This window comes from Phyllostomus discolor, chromosome 3, assembly GCF_004126475.2.
Source record: "Phyllostomus discolor isolate MPI-MPIP mPhyDis1 chromosome 3, mPhyDis1.pri.v3, whole genome shotgun sequence".
In the NCBI taxonomy this organism is placed as follows: Eukaryota; Metazoa; Chordata; class Mammalia; order Chiroptera; family Phyllostomidae; genus Phyllostomus; species Phyllostomus discolor.
In genome coordinates, this window is record NC_040905.2 from 210,122,872 (window position 1) to 210,145,273 (window position 22,402).

At 61.4% G+C, this 22,402-nt stretch overlaps 2 protein-coding genes across 3 annotated transcripts in view; one reads left to right on the plus strand and one right to left on the minus strand.

The window, feature by feature from the left end:
• Positions 1–312: 312 nt before the first annotated feature.
• On the minus strand, positions 313–5,105 carry ASB6 (ankyrin repeat and SOCS box containing 6). Of its 2 annotated transcripts, XM_028514124.2 has the most exons (6): positions 4,817–5,093; positions 3,736–3,917; positions 2,656–2,762; positions 2,453–2,561; positions 1,914–2,000; positions 313–1,765 (listed from the first exon to the last, which is right to left on the minus strand). In XM_028514124.2, the coding sequence occupies exons 1-6, from the start codon at positions 4,927–4,929 to the stop codon at positions 1,098–1,100; spliced, it is 1,266 nt and encodes a 421-aa protein (XP_028369925.1). In that variant the 5' UTR covers positions 4,930–5,093; the 3' UTR covers positions 313–1,097. The 2 variants fall into 2 exon arrangements, with proteins under 2 accessions (XP_028369925.1, XP_028369941.1); XM_028514140.2 differs by lacking the exon at positions 2,453–2,561 and having other exon boundaries at positions 1,661–1,765; positions 4,817–5,105.
• A 15,925-nt stretch (positions 5,106–21,030) lies between these two features.
• PRRX2 (paired related homeobox 2) overlaps positions 21,031–22,402 on the plus strand; it is a 42,309-nt gene continuing 40,937 nt past the window's right edge. Inside the window, exon 1 of the mRNA XM_028520423.2 lies at positions 21,031–21,537. Within this exon, the coding sequence (XP_028376224.1) occupies positions 21,285–21,537 (253 nt within the window). The 5' untranslated portion in view covers positions 21,031–21,284. The remainder of the gene's footprint in view (positions 21,538–22,402) is intronic.

Sequence of the window (22,402 nt, forward strand, 5' to 3'; positions counted from 1 at the left end):
GTGGGATACAGGAGGCAGCCTATTGGTGAGTCTCTTGCATGGATGTTCTTCTCCCTCCCCCCCCACCCCCACCTTGAATGGGGAAAAAAATAAACCGTTAAAAAACGGAAAAGGGTGAGCCCCCGTGCTGTGAAGGCCCGCCAGACTGGAGTGGCGCTTCCCTTCACAGACGCGTGCTGGCTACTCAACCCTAATGCGGTGTCTGCTTGCACCAACCACCCTGTCCCTGGCCGTCGTGCGGCCCTTCCCCCCAACTGAGCGGCGGGGATGTTACCAAGGACCTGTAAGGCCAAGAGAAGCCAGTTTGATTTGATAATATAAATATGTTATTCAGTTGCCTCGACTCACTTCCAAGGCATTTGCACAATTCGTAACCGCCAGGACCCAAAAGGCTTTGTGGGGACTCCGCACTGGGCGGCACAGCTGGCTTTCGGTCCTGGTCGCTTTCTCCGCCAGACGGGACAGTCTGGAAAGGGCTGTCCCTGGTCACACATGATTGCTTCTGGAGCAGAAGGCGTGGTCCCCGAGACCCTGGGTTTGGCACAGAGTACAGCCCTGAGCCTCGGTGGTGGGCGGGGCCACAGGTGTCACAGCCCCAGAGCTACAGGCCGCTCAGCTCTCTCCCCAGCCCACCGACGCACTTCCGTGCAGGGCAGGACCTCGGCTGGGTGGCCCCCCAAAGACCCCCAGCTTCCTTGGGGCTTCAGCTCTGTCCCCATGCAGCGCTCAGCCGAGGACCTGGGCTCAGGGCTCCCCTGCTTCCAGGGATGTCCAGCAGTCCCTTCAAACGCAGCCCAGACCCGCACCCGGTCATTTTGGCCAATGCAGCCTGAGAACCTGGGGGGCTGCCCAGGGAAGGGGGCAGTCTCCCTGACAGGTGCGCAGTCTTTTCCCCCCGGGGTGCCCGCAGCGGCTGGGCTCCGCCTGGCGCGCTCTGCACCGAGGGTCAAGCCTCCTTCCCAGCCCGCGCCTCCTGGCCAGGCAGGACCACAGTACTGAGGTCCTGAGTCCTGAGTCCTGAAGCCGCCGCAGGTACTCAGGTCCACTGGCGGGGCTGACAGAGGGGCTGGGCCCTGTCCCCTGCAGCCCGGGTGCGGTCACATGTCCTCTTCGGCCGGGCCGCTGTGCTCGCTGAGGAGGTACCACTTGAGCCTGTCGGGCAGCGGGAGGGCTCTGACCTTCGCGTCCACCGGCCACGGCTGGAGGTAGAGCCGGATGTACACGCGGCACAGGTGCTTGAGGGGCGGGGGGTAGCTGTCCAGCTGCCGCAGGGAGAAGTGAAGGGCCTGGATCTTCTCCGCCAGGCTGCCCACAGGATGGATGTCGAAGTTCTCGGGCAGCTGGAGCTTCTGGGAATTGGTCACCATGAGGTCCAGGACGGTCTCGGCCTTGCGCAGGAGGTCCGCGTGGCTCTCGTCCTCGGCGCAGCCGGGGTGGGAGCAGAGCCGGTCGAAGACGACGTGGAAGCCGGACCAGCAGGACGCGCCGTGCAGGGAGCAGTTGTAGGCGGCCCCGGACTCCAGCAGGAAGCGCAGCAGCGGCAAGTGCGCCTTGAAGCTCTTGAGGCAGATGTGCGTGAGGGACTCGTGGGCCGGGCACTCGCTGGGGTCGGCCCCGTGGGCCAGCAGCAGCTGCGTGACTTGGAAGCAGAAGCGGTTGATCATCTGGGCCTCCTCTTTGTCCCCGCCCACCGTCTCACCGAGCAGGAAGATGATGCAGGTGAACACGGTGTCCCCGTCTTTGGTGGTCGCCTTGACGTCGGCCCCTGGAGGAGCGGAGAGAACAGAAAGTCGGAGAAGCCCAAACGCCCTTAATGTACTGCTCGGTGTTTGGGTGCGGGGAGAGCCTGCAGGACCTGGGGTGAGGGCCCGGTGACAGGACGGGGCTTGGGGACAGCCGGGGACCGGCCTCACCTCCTTCCAGCAGCAGGCGGATGTTCTCGGTGTTGTGGATCTGCACCCCGTCGCTGCTGGCCAGCGCGTGGAGCAGAGCGGTCTTTCCTGGGGAGGGAGAGGCAGTGAGGGTGGGAGCCCGGGGCGGGGCAAGCCCACAGGCGGAGGGAGATCAGCAAATGACCTTTGGAAGGGACTGCCCTCTCCGCTCGGGCTGAGGGCCACCGCTTTCTGGCCATCCTCTTCCCACCCGCACAGAGTGTGAGGGCCAGGAGAGGCAGAGATTTTCTGGACCTGGGAAGCCACCTGAGATACAGTTCCCTCAGAAGCCAAGCGCCCCACCCCCCACCACGCCCCCCACTCCCCTACAGAAGCCTTCCCGGGGCTGGCGTGGGGCCAACGGCCGCATTCTCTCCAGAGCCTCTGCGAGTCAGCAAGGTGCACCTGAGCGCACCCCAGGCCATGCTGTTCCTGCCCACCTGTCGTTCCGGGGTACCCCTGCTCCCCTCACAAGGTGCCCGGGCCCAGGACTGTTCTGCTTTCCCATGGGAGGTGCCCACCATGTTTGTCGGCTGCGTTGACGTCTGCCCCGAGGTCCAGGAGGCGCTGCAGGCAGGGCAGGCGCTCCGGCTCCTCACTGGCCAGGTCCAGGGGGCTGCTCTCGTGGATCTGGGCCAAGAAAGCACAGCCAGGTCATCCTGCAGGCTGCACGTGGCTCCCTCCCGCACCCCCCACCTCACAGCAGGCTGGGCCCGGCTCTCACCCGGTCCCTCCGGTTGATGTCGGCCCCGTGGCGCACCAGCAGCTCCACCATGTCGGGCTGGTTGCGCAGGACAGCGATGTGCAGCGCCGTGTAGTAGGTGACCGGGTCTAAGGCACACACACAGCCCGGTCAGGCCTGCCTATCGGCGGCACGTTCCTGCAGGACCCCAGGCCCTGGCCCGGCAGCCTGGGCCCAGCACGCCCAGCACAGGAGGCCGGGCTCTGTCACAACCCAGTTGTCCTCATCGGATACTACAGCTCAGGCTCTGGGGTCAGACCTAGGCTCTGGTCCTGGGGGCGTTCTAGGGGGCACTGTCCTCGGTCTGTCTGGGCTCCAGTTTCCTCTCTGTAAAATGGGGCCACACAACCCGCCATCTCCTCCGGGCTCTCGGGAGGGCGCCCAGACTGGCAGCTTCTCGAAGCTGGCCCTCAGCCCCTTGACCCCTCCCGAAGCCCACAGCCTCTGAGTCTGTCCTCAAATGGGAGAGGAGGCGTGCCCCGCCACATCTCGGACCAGCACACAGCCCCCCGTTTGGTCGTGAGCTGGCCACGCAGCCTCCTCGCTGACCCTGCCTTCCTTGGGGGAGCCAGAGAGGGAAGTGCCGCCCGGCCCCTCCGCTGGCACCTACAGCCAGATGCCAACACAGTCCCCCTGCGATGTATACCAGGTGTGACCTCCTCCCCACCTCCTGCGGCAGGAACAAAAATGCAAGATGGCTCAGAATAAGAGGCAGGAAATTACCTTCCCTTAGCTCTCGGCACAGTGCCAGCAGCTGCACTTTCACACTAATGGAAGCAGGGAATTAGCTGGGAGCTGGGAAGATCTGCTAAGTCAATGCCATGGTAGAAGCAGCAACAAACTTGCTCTCGGACCAGAGGTGGAGAGGGCCATTTAAAGCCCGGCGGGTGGGGGGATGGGAGGCCACCCAGTGTGGGTTTCCCTAGTCCACAGCCGGGAGACAAAGGAGGGAAGGAGCTTCCAAGAGAACAGTCAGCAGAGCCCAAAGGGCTGGCTGCCCACCGGGAGCAGGGCTCCACGGAAGCCGCCCACCCACTCCAGCCCCATGCGGTTCCCCCTGACCTTCAAAGTTGAGGTTGGCCCCGTGCCGCAGGAGGACATCGGCCGCCTGGGTCAGCCCCAGCTCGGCCATCTTCAGCAGGGCATTGCTCACGCCTTCCTGGTAGAAGGGAGAGTGGGCCTTTCTCTCCAGAAGCTCAGTGAGAACAAGCAGTCGGCCCTCCTCGCTAGCGACGTAACTGGGCCTGGCGCAGGAGAGAGGCGGACCAGCTGAGTGTGGGAACAGCTGCGGGCCCTGCTGGCCCGGGCACCCTGTGGGTGGGTGGCCTTTAGTCTCCTTTTGTCACCGCCCCAGCCCTGGCGAGGGTCCAGTGCCCCATGGGCGCAAAACATTCTGGGACTATGCAAATATACGCCCTGCAGCCCCCTGTGCTGCCCTTCCCCCACCCACCCCAGGCAGCCTCGAAGTTAAGGAAACACTTTGCACTGCATTTTTTTTTCAGGACAAGCCTCAAAGTGAAGACAACAGCGCTGCCGGAAGCCTGCGTTTCCACCGAAGTCCCCAGACAGGGGCATAACCACCACTGTGTTTGAAATTCCGACGGGTCCCCGCAAACCCGCACCTGAGCCCCCTTTCCTCCGAAATCCTAGGTACTTTCCGTGATGGTCAGCCTCTCCCCTCTGGCGCGTGAGCATCAGGAAGGCGAGGGGTCTTGTTTAGCTCCCAGACATAACCCTGAATGACGCACTTTCTGACACCTTCCCCACGGGTTCACCGAGAGGCCTATTCCTGTCTATATAAAATGCTAACTCGGCTGCAGAAAGTTCATTTTGGCACTGCGGATACAAATTGAGGCCTCCATAGATGCCACTCTGCTCTTTTGCAACTCCGGGTGTAGTTGCAACAGGGTGGGCACTGAGACAGAGGCCCCGCCCGCTCTCCAGCCCTCGGGGCACTGGGGCCCCGCACCGCCTGCCCGGGGCGCGGCTAGCACTCGAAGCCGCGCCACTCGGGCCCCGCCCTGTCTCTTATCTGTATGGTGGGGACACAGATACCCCGCTCCCCGCCCCGCTTGTGGTGACAATTAAAAGGAAGCAGAGCCAGGTCGGAGAGGCCCCGACCGGCAGGAAGAGAGCGAGTTACCCGTCCAGGGGCTCCTGCCGCTCCGGGTCCTGGATCCCCAGGGAGCTCAGAATCGCGTCCACCAGCGGCTGGTACTCGAAGATGATCCTCCGGAAGCCGTGCAGGAACGGCATCGCGGCGGCCCCGGGCGCGGCAGGGCGGCCACACCTTCTGCCGAGGCTGGGACACCGACTGGGCGCGATAAGCGGCTGCGGGACTGGCCGGGCCTGTTCTCGCCAAGCCCCTCTCCTGCCGAGTCCACCGCCGCACCCGCAGCTCCGTGCCGGAAGTAACTTTCGCGGTGACTTCCGGCTCGCTTCGACCCCGGAAATGAGCGTTGGCAACAGCGGCCCCTGCCGGCTCGGAGGACCGCGGCGCATCCCGGCGCGCGAGCCGGAGGTGTCTGGCGGACCGACCCGGGAGTGAAGCGCGCGGGCTCAGTGCCGAGCCGGATCTCAGCCGGAGGCGCTCACGCCGCTTCCCGGCCCGGCCCTGCTCCGCCCTGCGATCCCGCCCGCGGCCGCTGGGCGCCGTCCGAGCTCCGCCCATTGCACGGCCCGGCCAGTGCACTGACTGCAGCCCTGGCCTAGGACCAGGCATCTTCCTTTTCGGCTTCTTCCTTTGGGCCACGTATTTGAACTTCCCCAACCTCAAGCTCCGCTGTGGAGCCATGATCTTTTAATGATTTTGGGAAGTCCGTTATGAAGAGGTGTGTGATCCCAGCCTTGGCCTCCCCCCGCCCCCGCCACGCGGGCTTGGGGTCTCTCCCACCTGGCACCTGCCAGAGGCGAGAGTTGTCGAGGGGAGGAAGTCAGGTTACAGTCACATTTAAAGACATTAGACATTAAAATGGGCACCATAAGCCTCCTCCAACAAGAGCAAAACTGTTCACAAGAACACCTTATCGAAAGCTTGCCCAGGTCCTGCTCTGGGATCCAGTGGGGTCAAGTATACAGCAGGGGATGGATAATTACACACCGTTGGTATTGTTAGGTTTACAAGGTTGTTTTGCAGATCAAACGACAAGCTAATTAAAACCCCCATCGGCCACTCAACACGCCTCATTTTGCCTCCCCTTCCACTGCCTAGAAGAGCAAGAAGGAGGCGTGGGGTGGGCAGCCAGTACAGGCCTCGTTAGGGCGGGCCAGCATGAGACCTCAGGTTTCCAGCACACTTCTGCCTGGGTTCCTGCTCCGGAAAAGAAGGCTCTTCCCCGTGACTGACACTGGGAAATTTTGCCAACACAGAAATGGAGACTTCCAGCTTGTGTTGTAAAGTCAGAGGACCCGGCACCTGGGCCCAAACTCCTACCTGGCAACGATGAGCATCCAGATGTGGCACTGGCTCCGACGTGCCTCAGCCTCGCGGGTGTTACCCTGGGTGGTTGGGAGTGTCCGTCTCTGTTTTCAGGGTCTGCACCCTGCTGTCTGTCCCCCTCCCCATTGGTCCCGAGGTTCTGAACAGCACAGCAGCCCACAGGTGACCCCGGGGCTGCACGGCCCTTCTCCCGCGTGATCCAGGGTCAGCGCCCCACAGCACAGATGAGGACATGGAAGTGGCCGGGGAAGGCCCCCCGAGAACAGGGTCCAGGGCAGAGTTGGGGGGACGGTCTGGTCCGACTGCCCCCCACTTCTTCCCTGGCTCTGTTAGTTTCCTAAGGTCATCGGAACAAGTGCCACAAACTAGGTGGCTCAAAACACCAGGAACGTGTCCTCTCTCAGTTCTGGGGACTGGGAGTCTGAAATCAAGGTCCCAGCAGGGCCCAGCAGGCCCACGGAGAGTCTGGGGAAGGTTCCTTCCTGAACTCTCCCCGCTCTGGGCAGCCCCAAGTGTCCCCGGGACCCGGCAGCATCCCCTCCATCTCCGCCTCCCTCTCTGCGCGCACACGGCCTTCTTCCCCTTGTCTGCGTCTCTGCCCAAACCTCCCGCTCCTTCCTTCCAAATGACACCAGTCATGGGACGGAGGGCCCACCTGAATCCAGCGTGACCTCTTCCTAACTTGCTTACTCCTGCAAAGCCCCTCCTTGGAGGACACAACCGGAGCCAGCAGAAGGAATGACGCCTGGCATGCCCCCCGTGGCCCCTGGGCCTCGGTTTCCTCACCTCGAAGCCGGAGGCCTCCCACGCTGACAGTCTTGGAGCCAGCAAAGAGCTGGACACAGAGCTCCACCAGGAGGAAAACTAGAGTGCTCTTGAGACCAGCGTGGTGACAAAAGGAGTTAACTTTCACTCACCGAGCCCTCTCAAGGTGCCAGGCGCTGTGCTGATGCCCGACGTGCTCATCTCAAGAGACCCTGTGAAGTAGGTGATGGTTTCAGGCCGTTTTACAGACAAGGAAACTGAGGCTCGGAGAGGCTCGGATGCTTGTCCAACCCTGTGGTGCCTCTGGCTCTGGGCCCAAGAGGGTCTGGACATGCAGCAGGGAGGAGCCGACCCCTGCCCTGCTGCAGCCCTTGGGCACCACGCTTTGGAGCCAGGCCCTGCCGCCGGCCAGTCACCCAGGCTCCTATCTCGAGCAAGCGCCGTGCCCCCTGACCTCCCTCCTGTCAGCAGGGGTAACCCGGTTTCCTCCATCTGCCTCCCATTAACGCTCTGCCATGCAGAGCCTCTGATTTCAGCTCTGAGCCTCCTCTGCTTCTTCCTCTGCCACTGGCCCTCGCTGCCCTGCCGGCCCAGCCACTTCCCGTCACCCGACTCCAGGGTTCCTTGGCAGGCTGGGGTCCTGGGGCCGACCGCCCCGTGCTCGGACCCTGGCAGGGTCTCTCCCCCTTTCCTGCACCCCAGGCAGCTTGGGAGTCACTCCGACTCTCCAATGTACAGAGTGGGGTAACCTTAATATGTAAAGAACTGTTAAACACCAACAAGGCGAAGGCAAAAACACCAGGAGAAAAATGGGCGAAGGACACCCATAGGCGAGCCACAAAGGATGAACAACTGTCAAGGAACACCAGGTGGGAAGTTTAGCCTTTCTAGCTGTCCGACCCCGGCTGTGACAACAGCGGACACAGAGGACGCGTCACCTGCTAGGCTCGGCCCTAGAGCAGCTCAGCCAAGCAAGTCACAGGACAGCAGGCACCACACAATCCCATTTAGGAAAAGGTGCGGGGCATGGGCGCGTGTGTGCACGGGTGTGTGTGTGGCCGGGCTTCGTCCCTGTTGGCCCCCTGCCGAGCTGGCACCAGGGCTGTTTCTGGGGGCTGGGACCCGGGGAGCTTTTATCTTCTCTGCGCTTCTGCGTATTTTCCACCTTTTCACCAATGACTGTATCTTTTCCCATGAGACTCAAGATGCTAAGTCAGCCAGAGGCAGGGAATGAGGCCCTGCACACGCCTCACGTGCACAGACGTTCTCTCGCACACAGACACACACACGCTCACACCTACACACTGTCGCACGGGCGGCCAGGGCGGTGGCCCCATCCCAGCACTCCCTCCACCCCCGGGCCCCTCCGCCCAGGAGGGGCTGCCAGCAGCCAGGCCTGTGCTTGACAAGACCCTCTAGGGGGAAACGGGGTGAAGAGCCCCTCTTTCGTGTCTCCTTTTTGGACTTGGCCGTGTCCATAAAGTGAGGGCTTTGGAAAGCGCAGCGACCTGGTGGCAGGTGCAGCTGCAGCCCCGGCAGGTCCCAGGGGAATGGGGGCTCAGGGGCGCAGGACTGGGCGTGGCTCTGAGGTGTGGCCTCGAACCCTGAGCCCTGCGGCCTCTTCCAGACTGCCTCTCCTCTGGCCCAGCTCCCTCTCCCGTCCCCCCACCCTGACCTACCCTTGTGACCCCAGTGCATCACTGACCAGGAGACCCAGCCCGCCTGGCCCTGTTTGGCCTCGGTCCCCACGCCAAAGGGCAGGGCCCTGATTCCTCACTGCCGGGGGGGCTTCCTGGGGACCCGAGGGGCCAGCAGGCTGGGGGCAGGAGTGGCGGGTGGTAGGACATTGGCTGGGCCAGGGGCAGACTTTCTTGTCTCCTCCCTCGTCCCGTTCGTGCTCCCGCAAAGCTCTCAGCACCATCTGGGGGGGTCCCCACGCTTGGGGAACAAGCCCCGGGCCCTTTGTGCTTCCCGGAGCCTGCCCTGCTCCTCCCTTGAGTGCTCCCTCCAGAGAAACTGCTCGAGCTGGCCAGGTCCCCTTGCTCCAAGGGCTGCCTCCCCCCTGACACCGCCCCCTACTCCATGCCCAGGCCCTGCCGGCTGGTCCCCGGGCTTGACCACGGCATGGGGCCTTAAGAGCCAGCTATGAGCTGGGCTGGACCCTGGCAAAAGCCCCAGGTGGGCCCCCTGGATGGGTCTCTGAGGGACCTCTCTTTCTCCACCATCCCTTTGTGCCCGCATCAGGGGCCCTGCCTGACCCCCAGCCTCTCCCGGGGAGGGGGGACAAGTCCTCGGGGCCCCCAGAAGCCCAGGAGACAGGGTGAGAAGGTGCTCAGGCCACCACCACACACTGTCGTGGGCCGGGCGGTCTATACAGCAGGCACTCGTTCCCCGCAGTTCTAGAGGCTGGGAAGGTCAAGGTCATGGTGCTGTGAGGCAGGTTTCCTTCTGAGGTCTCTTTTCTGGGTTTATGGGCAGCCGCCCGCTGTCTGTGTGCTCACGTGACCTCCTCCTCACGCTCATGCGCAGAGAGGCCAGCTCTGGAGACGTCCCCTCTTCTCATGAGGACACAGATCCCACCCTGGGGGCCCCATCCTCATGACCCCGGCTGACATAATCCTCACACAGGCCCCACCCCTAATACCGTCACATCGGGGGTTAGGGCTTCCACCTGTGAACTTGGGGGGCGGGGCACATTCAGTCCATACAGGGACGCTCTGACCCCGCACCCCATGATGGGAGGGAGGTGGGGTGGCTCAGCCTCCCTGCACTGTCTATGGGAGAAGATGGCGGTTTCAAGGCCCCCCGAGATTCCTTCCTACTCCAGAAGCCAGAGGTCTGCTGGGAGGGATCCCTGGCTTCACGTGGGAGAGCCGTACCCGGAAACAGCACCCAGCCCCTCCCTTACAGACCCTCGCCCCCTCAGTGCCGGTCGGTCGGCCGCCTCGGCCCGGGCGCTCACACGGCCCTCTCCTGGCAAGCCGCCCTGTGTGATCTTGGCCCGTGTCTTGCCCTCTCTGAGCCTCGGTCTATCCGGCTGCCAAATGGGTGGGGGAGGGTGCCGGGGAGGTCTGAGCGGGCCTCGCCTTTGGCTGGTCTGTGAGCCCGGCGCTCTTCCCGCTGAAGCCCCCGCTGGCCCCTGCTGGCGTGGGTCCCTGGCAGGCCAGCCCCCGGGGAAAGGTCGGGGGAGGGGTCCACTGGGCTGCCTCCAGCCGCTGCAGCCTGCCGCCCAGGCGGGCGAGGGAGAGGGCTCCAGAGAACGTACATCCCCCGGGGAGGGAGGGAGGGCGGGCAGGCGGGTGCCGCGCAGGGTCCTTTGTGCTCCCCGGGAAGCCCCCCTGCTCCACCCCCACTGCCCCTGCTTGGCAAAGCTGACAAAGCTGACGGCAGGAAGAGCCCCGCCGGCCATCCGTCAGGGAGACAGAGTGAGCCGTTCGAGGAGGGGAGCCGGGAAATTTGATCATTAAGAAACCCTCCTGGCTGTCTGGGGGAATTTAATTAAATTGCTGGAGAGGGCTGCGAGAGAGGACCACATCTGGAACCAATATGTGGGCTTTGATTTTTTTTTCCCTCCGCCCTCCCTCCTCGCCTCCCGCCCTCCCTCTTCCCAGCTCACTGCTGTGCAAGGGGGTGCGGGAGACCCTGGGGAATCGGCTCCTCCGGGACAGGCCCCCTGGCAGACGGAGACGGAGGGGAGCCAAAGGCGGGGGGCGCCCTGCGGGAGGCAGGGGCGGGAGAGTGGGGATGGGTGAACCCCGGGAATGGGGACCGGTTGGACGGGGAGCCCGGGAAGAGGAGGGGTGTGGCCGGCTGTGCGCTGGGAATTGGCTGCGGAGGCTTTTCCGGTGACAAGTGGGAAAGGCCCCCTTCACAGACTGAGAGAGCACGCTTCAGAGGGTTCCAGAAACGGACACCCCGGGCCAAGAGTCCCGAGGGGTGCCGGCGTGCATGGAGCCCCAGCTCATCATGGGGTGACTCCTTCTGACACCCCTGAGGTGCAGATACTGTTAGGAGCCCCATTACGTACGGATGAGAGGCACAGTGACGTGTCCAAGGTCACAGAGCCCTTGAGTGACGGTGCCAGGGGTCGATCCCAGGCCTGTCCAGATCCCGTCTAGACTGGGTCACTGTCGTGGCCGTTACTGCACGTGGTAGCTCTTTACTTCATGCTCCTGTGTGCCGGGCACCAGGCTAGGCTCTCGGGGCATCGGTGTGGAAGGCCGGCAGGTAGCTCCCGGCGGGTCTGGAGCTGGACAGGCCGACCTCGACCGGGCGGTCAGCGGTGGTTAAAGTGGGTCCTCCCCCCGCCCAAGTGGGCACAGAGGCACTGGGGCCTGTATTGCCCTGCGGAGCAGGACCCTGCAGGCCACAGGTGCTCATGGGTGTGGGAATGGGTAGATGGCTTCCCACCCTTGACCCCCAAGGCTGCATCATTGCTGCTCACTAGTGGCCGGCCCCAGTCTCCAGGCTCACCAGCCCCGAGGACCCGGAGCCCCCAGAATGCAGTGGGGCTCCCAGAGCCCACTAGCCAGGGGAAGAGCATGGTCCCCGCTCTGGGCAGACAACTTCTGGGGTAATTCCCGTCCTCCCCAAACCCCAACCCCTGCCCTCCAGTACGTACAACCTGGGGGCCCTTCCTGGACACCCCCTGCCGGGGAGGGCAGTACCTGCAGTCCGGGCCTGAGGTCACCTCCATCTTCGTTCTTCCTTGGTGGGCCCCGGGGGCAGGAGCCAGCTCCAGCCCGGTGCCTGGAGCAGCCCCAGGCCTGGCCAGAGCCAGCCTAGGAGGGAGCAAGGTGCATGCTTGTGGACTGGGTGTCTCGGGACCTTGGGGCACGCAGAGCAGTTTAAAAATGCCGTTCAAGCTCTTGGCACAGAGGGGCAAGGGAGACTCCGAGAGACAACAAGGGGGCTACTGCGGGGCCCACCCCTGGGAACAGGTGGGGTGCGGGGTCTCCGTGGGTCCTTCCAACATTGCAGCGTCTCTGCCTGGCCACCCCGACACCCTGCCCTCTGTCACCTGCTTGATCCTGCTCAGCTTCAAGAATGGCTTAACGCCCCTTCCTGAGGGAAGCCCTCCCTGATAGCCTCCCCCCCGCCCACTCCCCCATGGTCCACTGACCTCACTCCTCTGCAGGACGGGACTGTCCGAGTCACCCCCCTGTCCCCAGTGCCCCAGCCCGGCCCCAGCACTGGGAAGCTGGCCTTTGGGGGCAGCAGGCGAAATGAGCTGGGGAAACAGCAGGGGTTCTGCCCTTGGGCTCCAGGTCCGGGGCAGCAGTCATGATGGTGACCCTGGCCACTGCTGTAGGTGCGCATGTGCTGTGGCCGCGACCAGGGCGGATGCTAGGAACACTCGGAGCCGGGTAAGGCTGGGTGGGAAGGTGAGGACCGAAGCAAAGGGCTGTACTAACGTCCGGGGGCTCGGACGGGGCAGGGGCGCATAGTTCCACGGCCCAGGCTGCAGCGAGGGCTGTGGTGGTGGCGGCGGCGGCAGCAGCAGCGGCGGGAAGACGGGTGGCAGCGAGAGGCAGCCAGACGGCAGGGCAGGGCGGTCCGCAGGCCAGCTAATCTGAAACAAACCGAGAGGGAGACGCGGGGTCTCCCCCGGAGGCCCTGACAGGGTGATGATGTACAGAGTTTTAAATAAATGTATCTCATTAGGGACGCGTTGTCTGGCGGGAGAAAAACGATGCGCCTCCTCACCCCACCCCACCTCTGCCTCCCGTTTCCCGAAAAATAAAATAAAATAAAGTCCGACGCTACGGCTCAAGAGGAAATTGCATTAACACAGATTGTTTTATTTAAAAAACCTTGACCTCCACTTCAAAAAAAAGTCATTAGACATTCTCCCTCTCAAAGGCCGCCGGCACGATTACGAGGGGGCCTGCCCGCTTCTCAATGACTAACTGTTCCCGGGCGCGGGGAGCGTGCGAGGAATCGGGAGTAATTTAAGGCTCCCTACAGATCGGTGTGTAAATCTTTGCATGTCTAAAGAAACTTTACCAGACCGCGAAGTCAGGGGGAAAGAAACCTGGGCCAGCCTGCCGCCCGCCGCCCGCCCCCCGCCCCCCCTTTTTCCGTTTCTTCCCTTTGGAGCTCCGATCTCTTTGATCATAAAAATGGTCATATTTCACCCCCAAAATATCAGCAATCAGCGAACTAAGGAAGCGGGAGCCCAGGGGGAGTTGCGCCGCCGATTAGGACCTCGGTTTAATTATTTAACGCCTGCCCCGGTCTCCTGGCGCGGGTTCAAGCGCACGTGACAGATAGTAGTGACGAGTGCGTCCCCCCGTCCGGCCGGTGAGCTGAGAGCCCCCGTCCCCGCCCTCAGCCCTGCCTGGTCCTCCGCCACCTTTGCGGTGGGTCATCGCGTGCCCCCCACTGTGCTGGGCGCAGGGGGAGCCTCGGAGAGCGCGCGGCCCAGGGGAACGGCAGGGAGACCGTGCCGGCCTGGTGGGGGCGCGGCGAGGGCGGGGCCGACCGGCACCCTCGCAGCCTGCACACCCCCCTCTGACTCCCAGCGAGGGCAGAGCGAGAGGGGGTAGAGCAGTTCCCCAGGAGAAAATTCTGGAGAGCTACAGGGGGGCTCGGCCCTTTTCCCTTTGAGCCTCAGTTTCCCCACCTGTCGCGGGAGGGAGTTCTTCCACAAGGGTGGCCCCGGGAGTCACGTCAGCCCCAGGAACCCACAGACCACAGGTCGGACAATGTCGCTGCTGTATCAGAGGGACTGGCCCTTTCGTGTGTCGTCTTGGGGCGCAGGCCGCCATGGCTGGGCCACAGCCTCTCCTCGGGTGGTCCTCTTGGGGCTCATGGCCTGGCGCGCACCCACGGTGGGCGCCTCAGTGTGCAGTGGGCGCTCGGTGAACAGCTGTGGGATGACTCGTTCAGGACCACCTTCCTGTGACGCCTGAGCCCCCTGAGGACGGCAAGGGGGTGGCACGTGTCTAGAAGGTAACATGTATGTGGACCACAAGCTCTGCCTGCCGGGGGCACTGCACACAGTAGGCATTCCACACGGGCTTGTCGTTGGGCCAGACTCGGATCCAGGCCTGTCCCAGCCCTTCCAGCTCTGCGGGGACCTGAGGTTTGCCTCCATGCCCCTCTGGCACCGGCCCAGGCCCAGGTCGCCACCCTGGGTAGGCATTCCCTGAGCCAAGGGGCATCTGATCATAGCCATTCGACATGTACAGAGAGCCCTACTATGTGCAGCACCAGGGCCTGCCTCAGTGCTCCTGTCTTCTCCTGTGCAGGCTCGGGGGCACAGAGGGGAAGGGATAGAGCAGCCACTTACAGGTAGGAAGCTGAGGCTCAAACAGGGGAACTCATGGCCCAGAGTCACACAGTAGGTCCACAGCAGGGCCAGCCTCAAATCCAGCCAAGTCTTGCCATTGAGGACAGGTTCTCTCTGCTCTGGCTTCACCAAAGCCTTTTTCACACCCATAGATGACGTGTATTGACTGTTTCCCACGTGCTGAGCTTGTGCTAGGCTTTTTGTTCGCACAGATGACTTCGCTTGAGTCTCACAACAGCCCTGCGAGGCAGGTGCCATTGTTACCTCTGATTTACAGATGGGGAAACCCAGAGAGGTTAAGTAACCCAGTCCATGTCACGCGGCTAGAAAGTGTCAAATGCAGAGCCACTGCATCAGAAAGATTTAAAATGCAACCAAGGAAAACAAAAAGTCACATGTTGGGAGAAAACACGAGAAGCTAATATACAGACTTGCCACCTCGACAGATAGAGTTACTGTAATTATGTCTTAACATTAGCTATGGGTTTCCTGGTGGCCAAGGCAAAAAGGGAAATGCAATGGGTTGTCCAAGTCTTCTTATTTCATTCTTCATCTTATTTTTTTGGAGAGACTATAATTCTTCAAGAGAAACGAATAACTCCCCAGCCCTAAATTCTCCTGGAACAACTTGGCGTGATGGCGGGGAGCCCAGCAAACCTACAGGACACAGAGCTGAAGCTGTCCGAGTCTCAGCTTCCCCTCCCTGCATGGTGATTGTGAGGGAGCTGCGAGACAATGTGGTTCAGTGCGGCGCCTGGCTCACGGCAAGGCTCGTTGACCGTGAGCCCCCGCTATCACACATTTTTCAAAGGGGCATGGTACTCACCTCCTGCCAAGAACAGAGAAGCGGTTACTCCAGCAGGAGGCGCTCAGGGAGGAAACCGAGGCTGGGAGGTGTCCGGGCAGTGAGCTGGGGGAGAGAGCCAGGTGTCCTGCCCCGCTGGGCCCATCTCTGCTTCCCACAGGACGGACCGGGGTCTGGGATGAGCCGGGGGCCCCGCTGTGACCGCCGCCACCTGACACAATATTTGCAGAGCGCTGCGGCGATCCGTCACAGTCGTGCCTGGTCACGTCTGAGTTGCCGCAGCCTCAGCGTTTATAATTCCCCAGACGCTCGGTGGAGAACACGGTTCGGCCCGTGTGCCCCCGTGCGCTGCCCCTGCTCAACTGGCTGCTTCCAAAGGGCCTCCTGGGTGTGTGACCACAGAGGCTGGGCAGGGGACCCCGAGGTGCAGGGTCTCACGGTGCGCTTGGGCTCTGTTCCCGCATCTGTGAAATGGGCCTGGTCCTGGAGTGATTGACAGTCGAGTGTCCTTCAGCGGTTGTCATGGCTGAAGAATGGCACCGGTATAGCCCTGACAGGTGTGGCTCAGTGGGTTGGGCATCATCCCGCAAAGCCCAAGGTCGCTGGTTCAATTCCCAGACGGGGCAGGTGCCTGGGTTGCAGGTTCATTCCTTGGTCAGGGTGTGTTTGAGAGGCAACCCATCAATGTTTCTCTCCCTCCCTCTAAAAAAGAAAAAAGAATGACCCAACTATAACCCCATAAGAAATAGAGAGGAGAGGACCTTTCCAGTACAAAAATGTATAGTGAATGTATATAGACTTTCAGAAATAAGAAATGCAAGTGGCTGTCACATACCAAAAAGAGAACCCTTCAGAAATAATTCAAGGTATGCAGAGCAAAACAAGGGAATGCCTTTTGAAATTAAAAATCAATCATCATTCCCACTCTTCCTCGACCCTGCCTACAGAGACGGCAGCCAGCTCCTCCTCGGCCTCACGCCGCCCTGGGGGGTGGGGGTGGGGGTGGGGGTGGGGGTGGGGGTGTGCGCAGCCTAGGATCGTCACAGAGAAAACAAAGAAGATCAAAATTAAGCGCAACCGGCAGACCCCCGGCGGCACTGCAACAGGACTCGGAGGAGACTCGAGGGCCTGCTTCCACGCCCAAGGGTGGTGACGGGAGCAATAAGAAAACCAAACACGCGCTACCCGTTGACTTCCGGAAGGGCCCGGTCCCCGTTGTCAAGGAGCAGGAAGTGACAAATGTCGCTGATGTGCAACAAATCTTTCTCTGCGAAACTGCTCCCGAGGTTGCCACAACGTTTCCCCTAAGAACTGCAGTGTCAGGGAGCAGGAAGCACCAGTCTGACGCGCAACAAATCTCACTCCGCAAGGCTGCCCCCGACCCTGCCCCCGACCCTGCCCCCGCGCCCCCTCTAAGAGGCGCGAAGCGGTCTGGAAAGAGGGGCCGCCGCGCCGTCAGTCCCAGTCCCAACGCCAGGCAGATGACCAAAGCGAACACGCGTCCACGTGCACTTTCAAGTGTTCTTTTATTCGTGCTAAACGACACCCTGCAAACGCTGTCAGATATACACACGTAAACAGCGGAGCTCCTGCTGGCCAGCGCCCGGAGGCCCTGCCGGAGGTAGAAATGGATACATTTCTGGAGGCTCTGCGGCAATATCATCAGAAGTCTTAAATCTTCTGTAGAGTCTTCCCCCCAGTGTGTTTGTTGTCTTTTCGCTGCTGTAACAAATTATCGAAAAGCTAGTGTTTCAAAACAGTACAAACGTATTAGCTCAAGGTTCTGGCGATCAGAAGCTCCCGGCCACCGTCAAGGTGTCGGGCTGCCTGAGCTTCTGCCCCAGGCTCCAGGGAGGAGTCTGTGTTCTTGCCTTCTCCCGTTTCTAGAGGCTGCCCGCGTTCCTCGGGTGGCGGCTGCCTTCCTCCACCTCCAAAGCCAGCAATGGCCAGAATTTCTCACCATGAGGTCCCTAACTCTCTCTTCCGCTTTTAAGGACCCTTGTGATTACACTGGGCCCACCCAGTTCATCTAAAATGATCTCCCATTCTTTTTTTTTTTTTTTTTTTGAGCTTTCTAAGGTACCTGTTGGCCAGACCCACTGGTCCTCTATTTCTGCTTTATTTGACTTTTAGAGAGATGGGAAGGGAGGGAGAAAACCCAGGGAGTGAGACATCCACTGGTTGTCCCCAACCAGGGCCCTGGCCCGCAACCCAGGCACGTGCCCTGACCGGGAATTGAACTGGCGTCCCTTTGGTTTGCAGGACGGCACTCAACGTACCGAGCCACACCAGCCAGGGCATGATTGCCCATGCTTCAGGTCACCTAATAAGCAGCCTTAACTCCATGTGCTACCTAATTTCTGTTTTGCCAAATGCACAGGCCCCGGGGCTTATGGGGTGGACATCTTTGGGAGGCTTTCATCTGCTTACCGCACCCAGATATTCTCTTGCTAGGTATTTATTATCAAGAAAATCACTATGGCTGTGTAGCAATAGTGAGCGGTGTCTCCAGGCTGTGATGAAAAACAGTGGTGGACAAGACTAATGACATAGTAAGCAATTATTTAAAAGTTGGCACAACATGGTTCAGCTTTCGTAATACTTGTGGCTATTTCTCCATCTATCTAGAATATAAATATGAGCCAGCAAGACATACTCTACCTAGAGCATAGATAGAAGCTAGGGAAATATACTCTAAAATTGAAAGATATATTCTAAAAGCCCCCTTTCTTCTGTTACTGCTTTTTCTAGGTCTTCAATTCAACATTGAATAAATAGATGATTATCTTCGATCTGTCATTGAACTGAGCTTTAAAAGTGTACAGAATACCTACTGTGTGTCTGAGAGCTCTGGGGGTGAGTGAGTTTTATTTTCACAATGTTACTGTTTTCTAAAATCTCCACGATAAGCATATTGCTTCTGTCATAAGAAAAGTTCAGGTATTTTATTTGTTTTCTTTTATCGTTTAGCATGTGGTCTTTTGAGACGGGGGCAAATATGCATTTTCACTCGAGGTCACACCCAGGACCCAGTCTCCGGTACGGTCACCAACCCATGGACTGCTGTCTGGGGAGCAGGGGCCCCTCTGCCCTCTCTGTCCCCTCCCCACCCCCACCTAGAGCAGGACTTGGTTCCATAAACATTTGCTGAACTGGCCCTGGCTGGCATAGCTCAGTGGATTGAGCATGGGCTGGGAACCAAAGTGTCACAGGTTCGATTCCCAGTCAGGGTACATACCTGGGTTGCAGGCCATGACCCCCAGCAACCGCACATTGATGTTTCTCTCTCTCTCTCTTTCTCCCTCCCTTCCCTCTCTAAAAATAAATAAATAAAATCTTTAAAAAGAAAAACATTTGCTGAACTGAGAGGTTCCAAACTGGGGCCCATTTTCCCTTCACCCCCCACCTGGGGTTAGCATCGTAGGACTTATCTAAATCACAGAGCAAGTTATTTCGTTTTTATGCTGTCTCCCTTTGGGGTGATGGGCCCTCTCATCCTTGGGTTGACCGGAGCTGCCCTGGGTGCATTTGCAGGGTGTGACGGGGCTGGCTCTTCCTCAAGAGCTAAGGTTTGGTACACCAGTCCCAGCTCCGTGTCCCCATCTGCCACCTGGGTACCACTCTGCCCCCAGCCCGGGACTGGCAAGGGTAGTAACAACCGAGTAATAACAACAATAATAATAATGCCAGATTCACAAGAGTCCTTTCAGGCTGGCCTCTTCGTTATCCCTGTGCACAGATGACAGATCAGACTCAGAGAGGACCGGCAAGCGACCCCCCCTCCCCGTGACCCCCAGCCCCAAGGCCACACAGCTAGTAACTGGTGGCGAAGTCATTCAAACCCATCCCACCAGCTCTGAAGTCCAAGTTTGCCAGCACTGCCCGGCACTGTTTCTTGGAAACAGGTGTTTAGAAAATAGTAATTAACTCTTACTGAGTGCTCATTAAGTACCAAGGGCCCACATTTATGAATTTGCTTAAGTCCTGGCTGGTGGACTGAGCACTGGTCTATGAACCAAAGGATTGCCGGTTCAATTCCCACCCAGGGCACATGCCCTGGTTACAGGCCAGGTCCCCAGTAGGGGGTGTGTGAGAGGCAACCACACATCAGTCTTTTTCTCCTTCCCTTCCCCTCTTTTATTAGAAATAAATAAAATCTTTAAAAAAGAAAAACTTACTTAATCATCCCAATCCCCCATTTTACACCAACCCCCCCCCCCCCGCCCACAAAAAACAAAAAACAAAAGCTAAGTGGATTGCTAAGGTCCGCAGCTGGGAAGGGCAAGGCCTGGATTTGAACCCCGGGGGCTGGAGCCAGAGCCCGCCCCCCCCCCCCCCCAGAGAAGTAGGGTGTTCCCTCTTCACACACAGAGACGAAGGAATGCACGAGGGGACACTGGAAGCCGTGTGGCCACCAGTGTCAGCGAGAGACCTCGGCCCCTCACTCTTCCGCTCTGGGCCTCCCCGTGCGGCCTGCACAGCGAACGGGCTCAGACCAGACGGTGTCGGCGGTTCTCCGGCTCCGGAAGGAGCCCTGCCTTTCGGCCTCAGTCTCTCCGTCTGCCATCCGAGGGGACGGATGCACCTGACCTCTCAGGCCCTTCCCAGCCCGGGGGCCTGTGCAGACGGCACCCTCTGTGTGTCCTCGGCCCCGGGCCCGGGAGTTCCCAGGGACAGACTCCCTGCGGGCCAGGGAGATGGCACGGTATTGGCCTGTTCTATAAGGGAGAAGCGGGGGTCGGAAAAGGAGGGTGTCGCGGTTGAGGTCCCCCGGCAGTGCGTGCGTGACAGAGCTGGGCCTGGAACCTCGTCCCTGGCACCAGACGGCCCCCAACCCTGGGCTGCCCTGTACCCGGAAAAGTCCCCACTCTGGGCTTGCTGGGTGCCCTGCCAGGGGCACGCGAGTCCCCTCCCAGACGGTCCCCGGGGCTGCGTCTTGGGCCCACCCTGCTCAGTCTTTCAGAAGGTTGGTTCAGGGCACACACCGTGAGCAGCGCTGGGGAGCCCTCCCCCCCCCCCCAGTGCCCAGGCGGGGCTCTCTGGGGCAGCTTCCCACCGAAGAACCATACCATCTCCAGACCTCCAGCCCACCCACCTGTGTGCCCCCGTGGATGGCTGTGGCCCACATCACTGTGGCGGGACACTCGGCCTCACTCTGGGGGGGATTCTTTTGTGGGGAAAACCAAGTGGCACAGAACCGGTGCTGCCGGCCCGCAGGATTTTGGGGATGCATGCGGGTGGGCTTTCTGCGTGCGAGGCCAGAAAGGACATTCCGAAGTCCACCTGGTGGCCTTATTTTTGTTGCTATGACGTTAGGGCTCTGCCGCCAGGGCCGGGCAGACAGGGCGAACGGGACCCGGCCAGGCCAGCTGCCACCCTTCTGGAGAAGGGCCTGTGGCACCTGGAGGACCCCGAGTCAGCTCCGCCACCGGGAGCCACTTCCCCGTGCTTCCCTTGAAAAACAAAACCAGGCGCAGAGACCGGAGCCTGCCCCTCTCCCTCACTGTCACCCATCTGTCAGCCTGGCTGTCGTCTGGCTGTCTCTCCTGGAGGAATTCTGGAGGGGCGGTGCTGCCTGGAGCGGCCTGGAGGTGGGCTGGGAGGGGTGGTGTGCGTGTGGGGGGGGGGGGGCATGCACCCTAGAAGCTTCAGAACGTGGCGCTTTTTGGGGAAGAGAACTTCAGGCCAGGCGAGCAGAGAAGACTTCTGAGTCTTTTGGTCAAGACAGGGAATGTGTTGGGGTGCGTGGTTGGGGGGTGGCGGGGACGAGGGTGGAGCTGGGGGATCAACCCTCTTAGAGTCGCTCCCCGGACCCCCGCGGAGGAATTTGTACATGGAGTGGGGGGGGGGGGCGCTAACCCCTCCACCGGCACCTCCCCACACACTTGTGCGGGGATTAACAACACAAAACACCGAAGTTTCCCGCTCCTTAAAATGTGGGTGGGACGGCGACACCCTCTCTTCTGCCCCCTCTCCCCGCCCCCAGCCGCCAGCCGGACTCCGCGCAGGACCCCCTCCCAGCCCGCAGCCCGAGGGGCGGGGAGGAGGGGCAGGAGGAGAGGCCGGGCGAGGTTCGCTTCAAGAAGGGGCGTGTGGCCGGAGCAGCTCGTGTTCTAGCAACTTGGGAGAGAGCGCGGAGGCAGAGGAGGGGAGGGAGGAAAGTTGGTTCCCCCGACGTCAGCGCGGGCGGGCCGGGTGGCCACGGAGCCGGGAAGCGGCCGGAGCCGGGCAGAGTGCGGGGCGGCCGGGGCGCGCAGGCTGCGACCCCGCCGGCGACCCGGCCGGCGACCCCGGGGCGGCTCGCGGGCATGGACAGCGCGGCCGCTGCCTTCGCCGTGGACAAGCCGGCGCTGGGCCCGGGACCGCCGCCGCCCTCCGCCCTGGGGCCCGGCGACTGCGCCCAGGCACGCAAGAACTTCACGGTGAGCCACCTCCTGGACCTGGAGGAGGTGGCCGCGGCCGGGCGGCTGGCGGCGCGTCCCGCGGGGGCCGAGACGCGGGAGGGCGCGGCGCGGGAACCGTCCGGGGGCAGCAGCGGCAGCGAGGCGGCGCCGCAGGACGGTGAGTGAGGGCCTGGCGGGCGTGGCCCGGGGGCGTGGGAGCGGAACGCGGGGTCCCCGGCTCTCAGGGGGGCCCGAGGCTGGGGGCCCGCGGGGCCCAAGGAGCGCGCACGCGGCAGGCAAAGACGCGGGGCGCGCGGGCCGCCGGATCCGAGGCTGCGAAGGAAACGGGCGCTGGTGGACACGCTGCGTGTGGCAGGACCTCGGGGGTGGGGGTGCAGGCGCCCCGCGTGCGTGCGCCGTGGGTCTGGCTGCCCCGCGGCCACAGTGGAGATTGTCTTTCATGGTGGGATGGGGCTCAGTGACCCCAGCTCTCCACTGGGGAGGGGCCGCTTTTTGGCCTTAGTCACCCCGAGTCGTAGCGGGGCCGGAGAGGAGGAGGTCGGCTGCCTTTGGGGCCAGCCCCGGAGCGGCCCTCGCGGCCCCTGCTCCCAAGCAGCCTGGGAAAGTGGGTGTGATTACACAGTTGGGGAAACTGAGGCTTCCGAGGAGCACAGAGACCAAGCCTCAGCGCTGGCTTTCAAACCCTGCCCCCTCCCTCCCAGACGCCTCCCGAGCTGCACTAGGTCTTCCTAAGGCAGGGGTTGCGGCCTGCGGGCTGGGGGCCTGCCCCCACTTTGGTCCAGCCCGCTGGAGGCAGTTTCCTAGGTGGAATGTCCCAGCGCTCAAGAGCCAGCTAGGCCTCGTTTTTTTTTTTCCTGATAAGGTTAAAGGTCATCAGGAAGGGGCTTTAAAAACAAACAACCCACCCAAGTGGCCTTTTTCAAAATAAGTCACCCTGGTGGGAAGGGTCCTTGGTGAGACGTGGGAGGGGCCGCGGGGACAGGAAAGGGAGATACAGCCAGGGTCCGGCGCCCGGCAGTTTC

Coding starts and splice junctions, on each gene's coding strand:
- ASB6 (XM_028514124.2), bottom strand. CDS start 4,929: ATGCCGTTCCTGCACGGCTTCCGGAGGATCATCTTCGAGTACCAGCCG. Junction 2,763..3,735: donor GGCCAACCTCAACTTTGAAG/GTCAGGGGGAAC, acceptor TGTGTGCCTTAG/ACCCGGTCACCTACTACACG. Junction 2,001..2,452: donor CAACGCAGCCGACAAACATG/GTGGGCACCTCC, acceptor CTCCCTCCCCAG/GAAAGACCGCTCTGCTCCAC.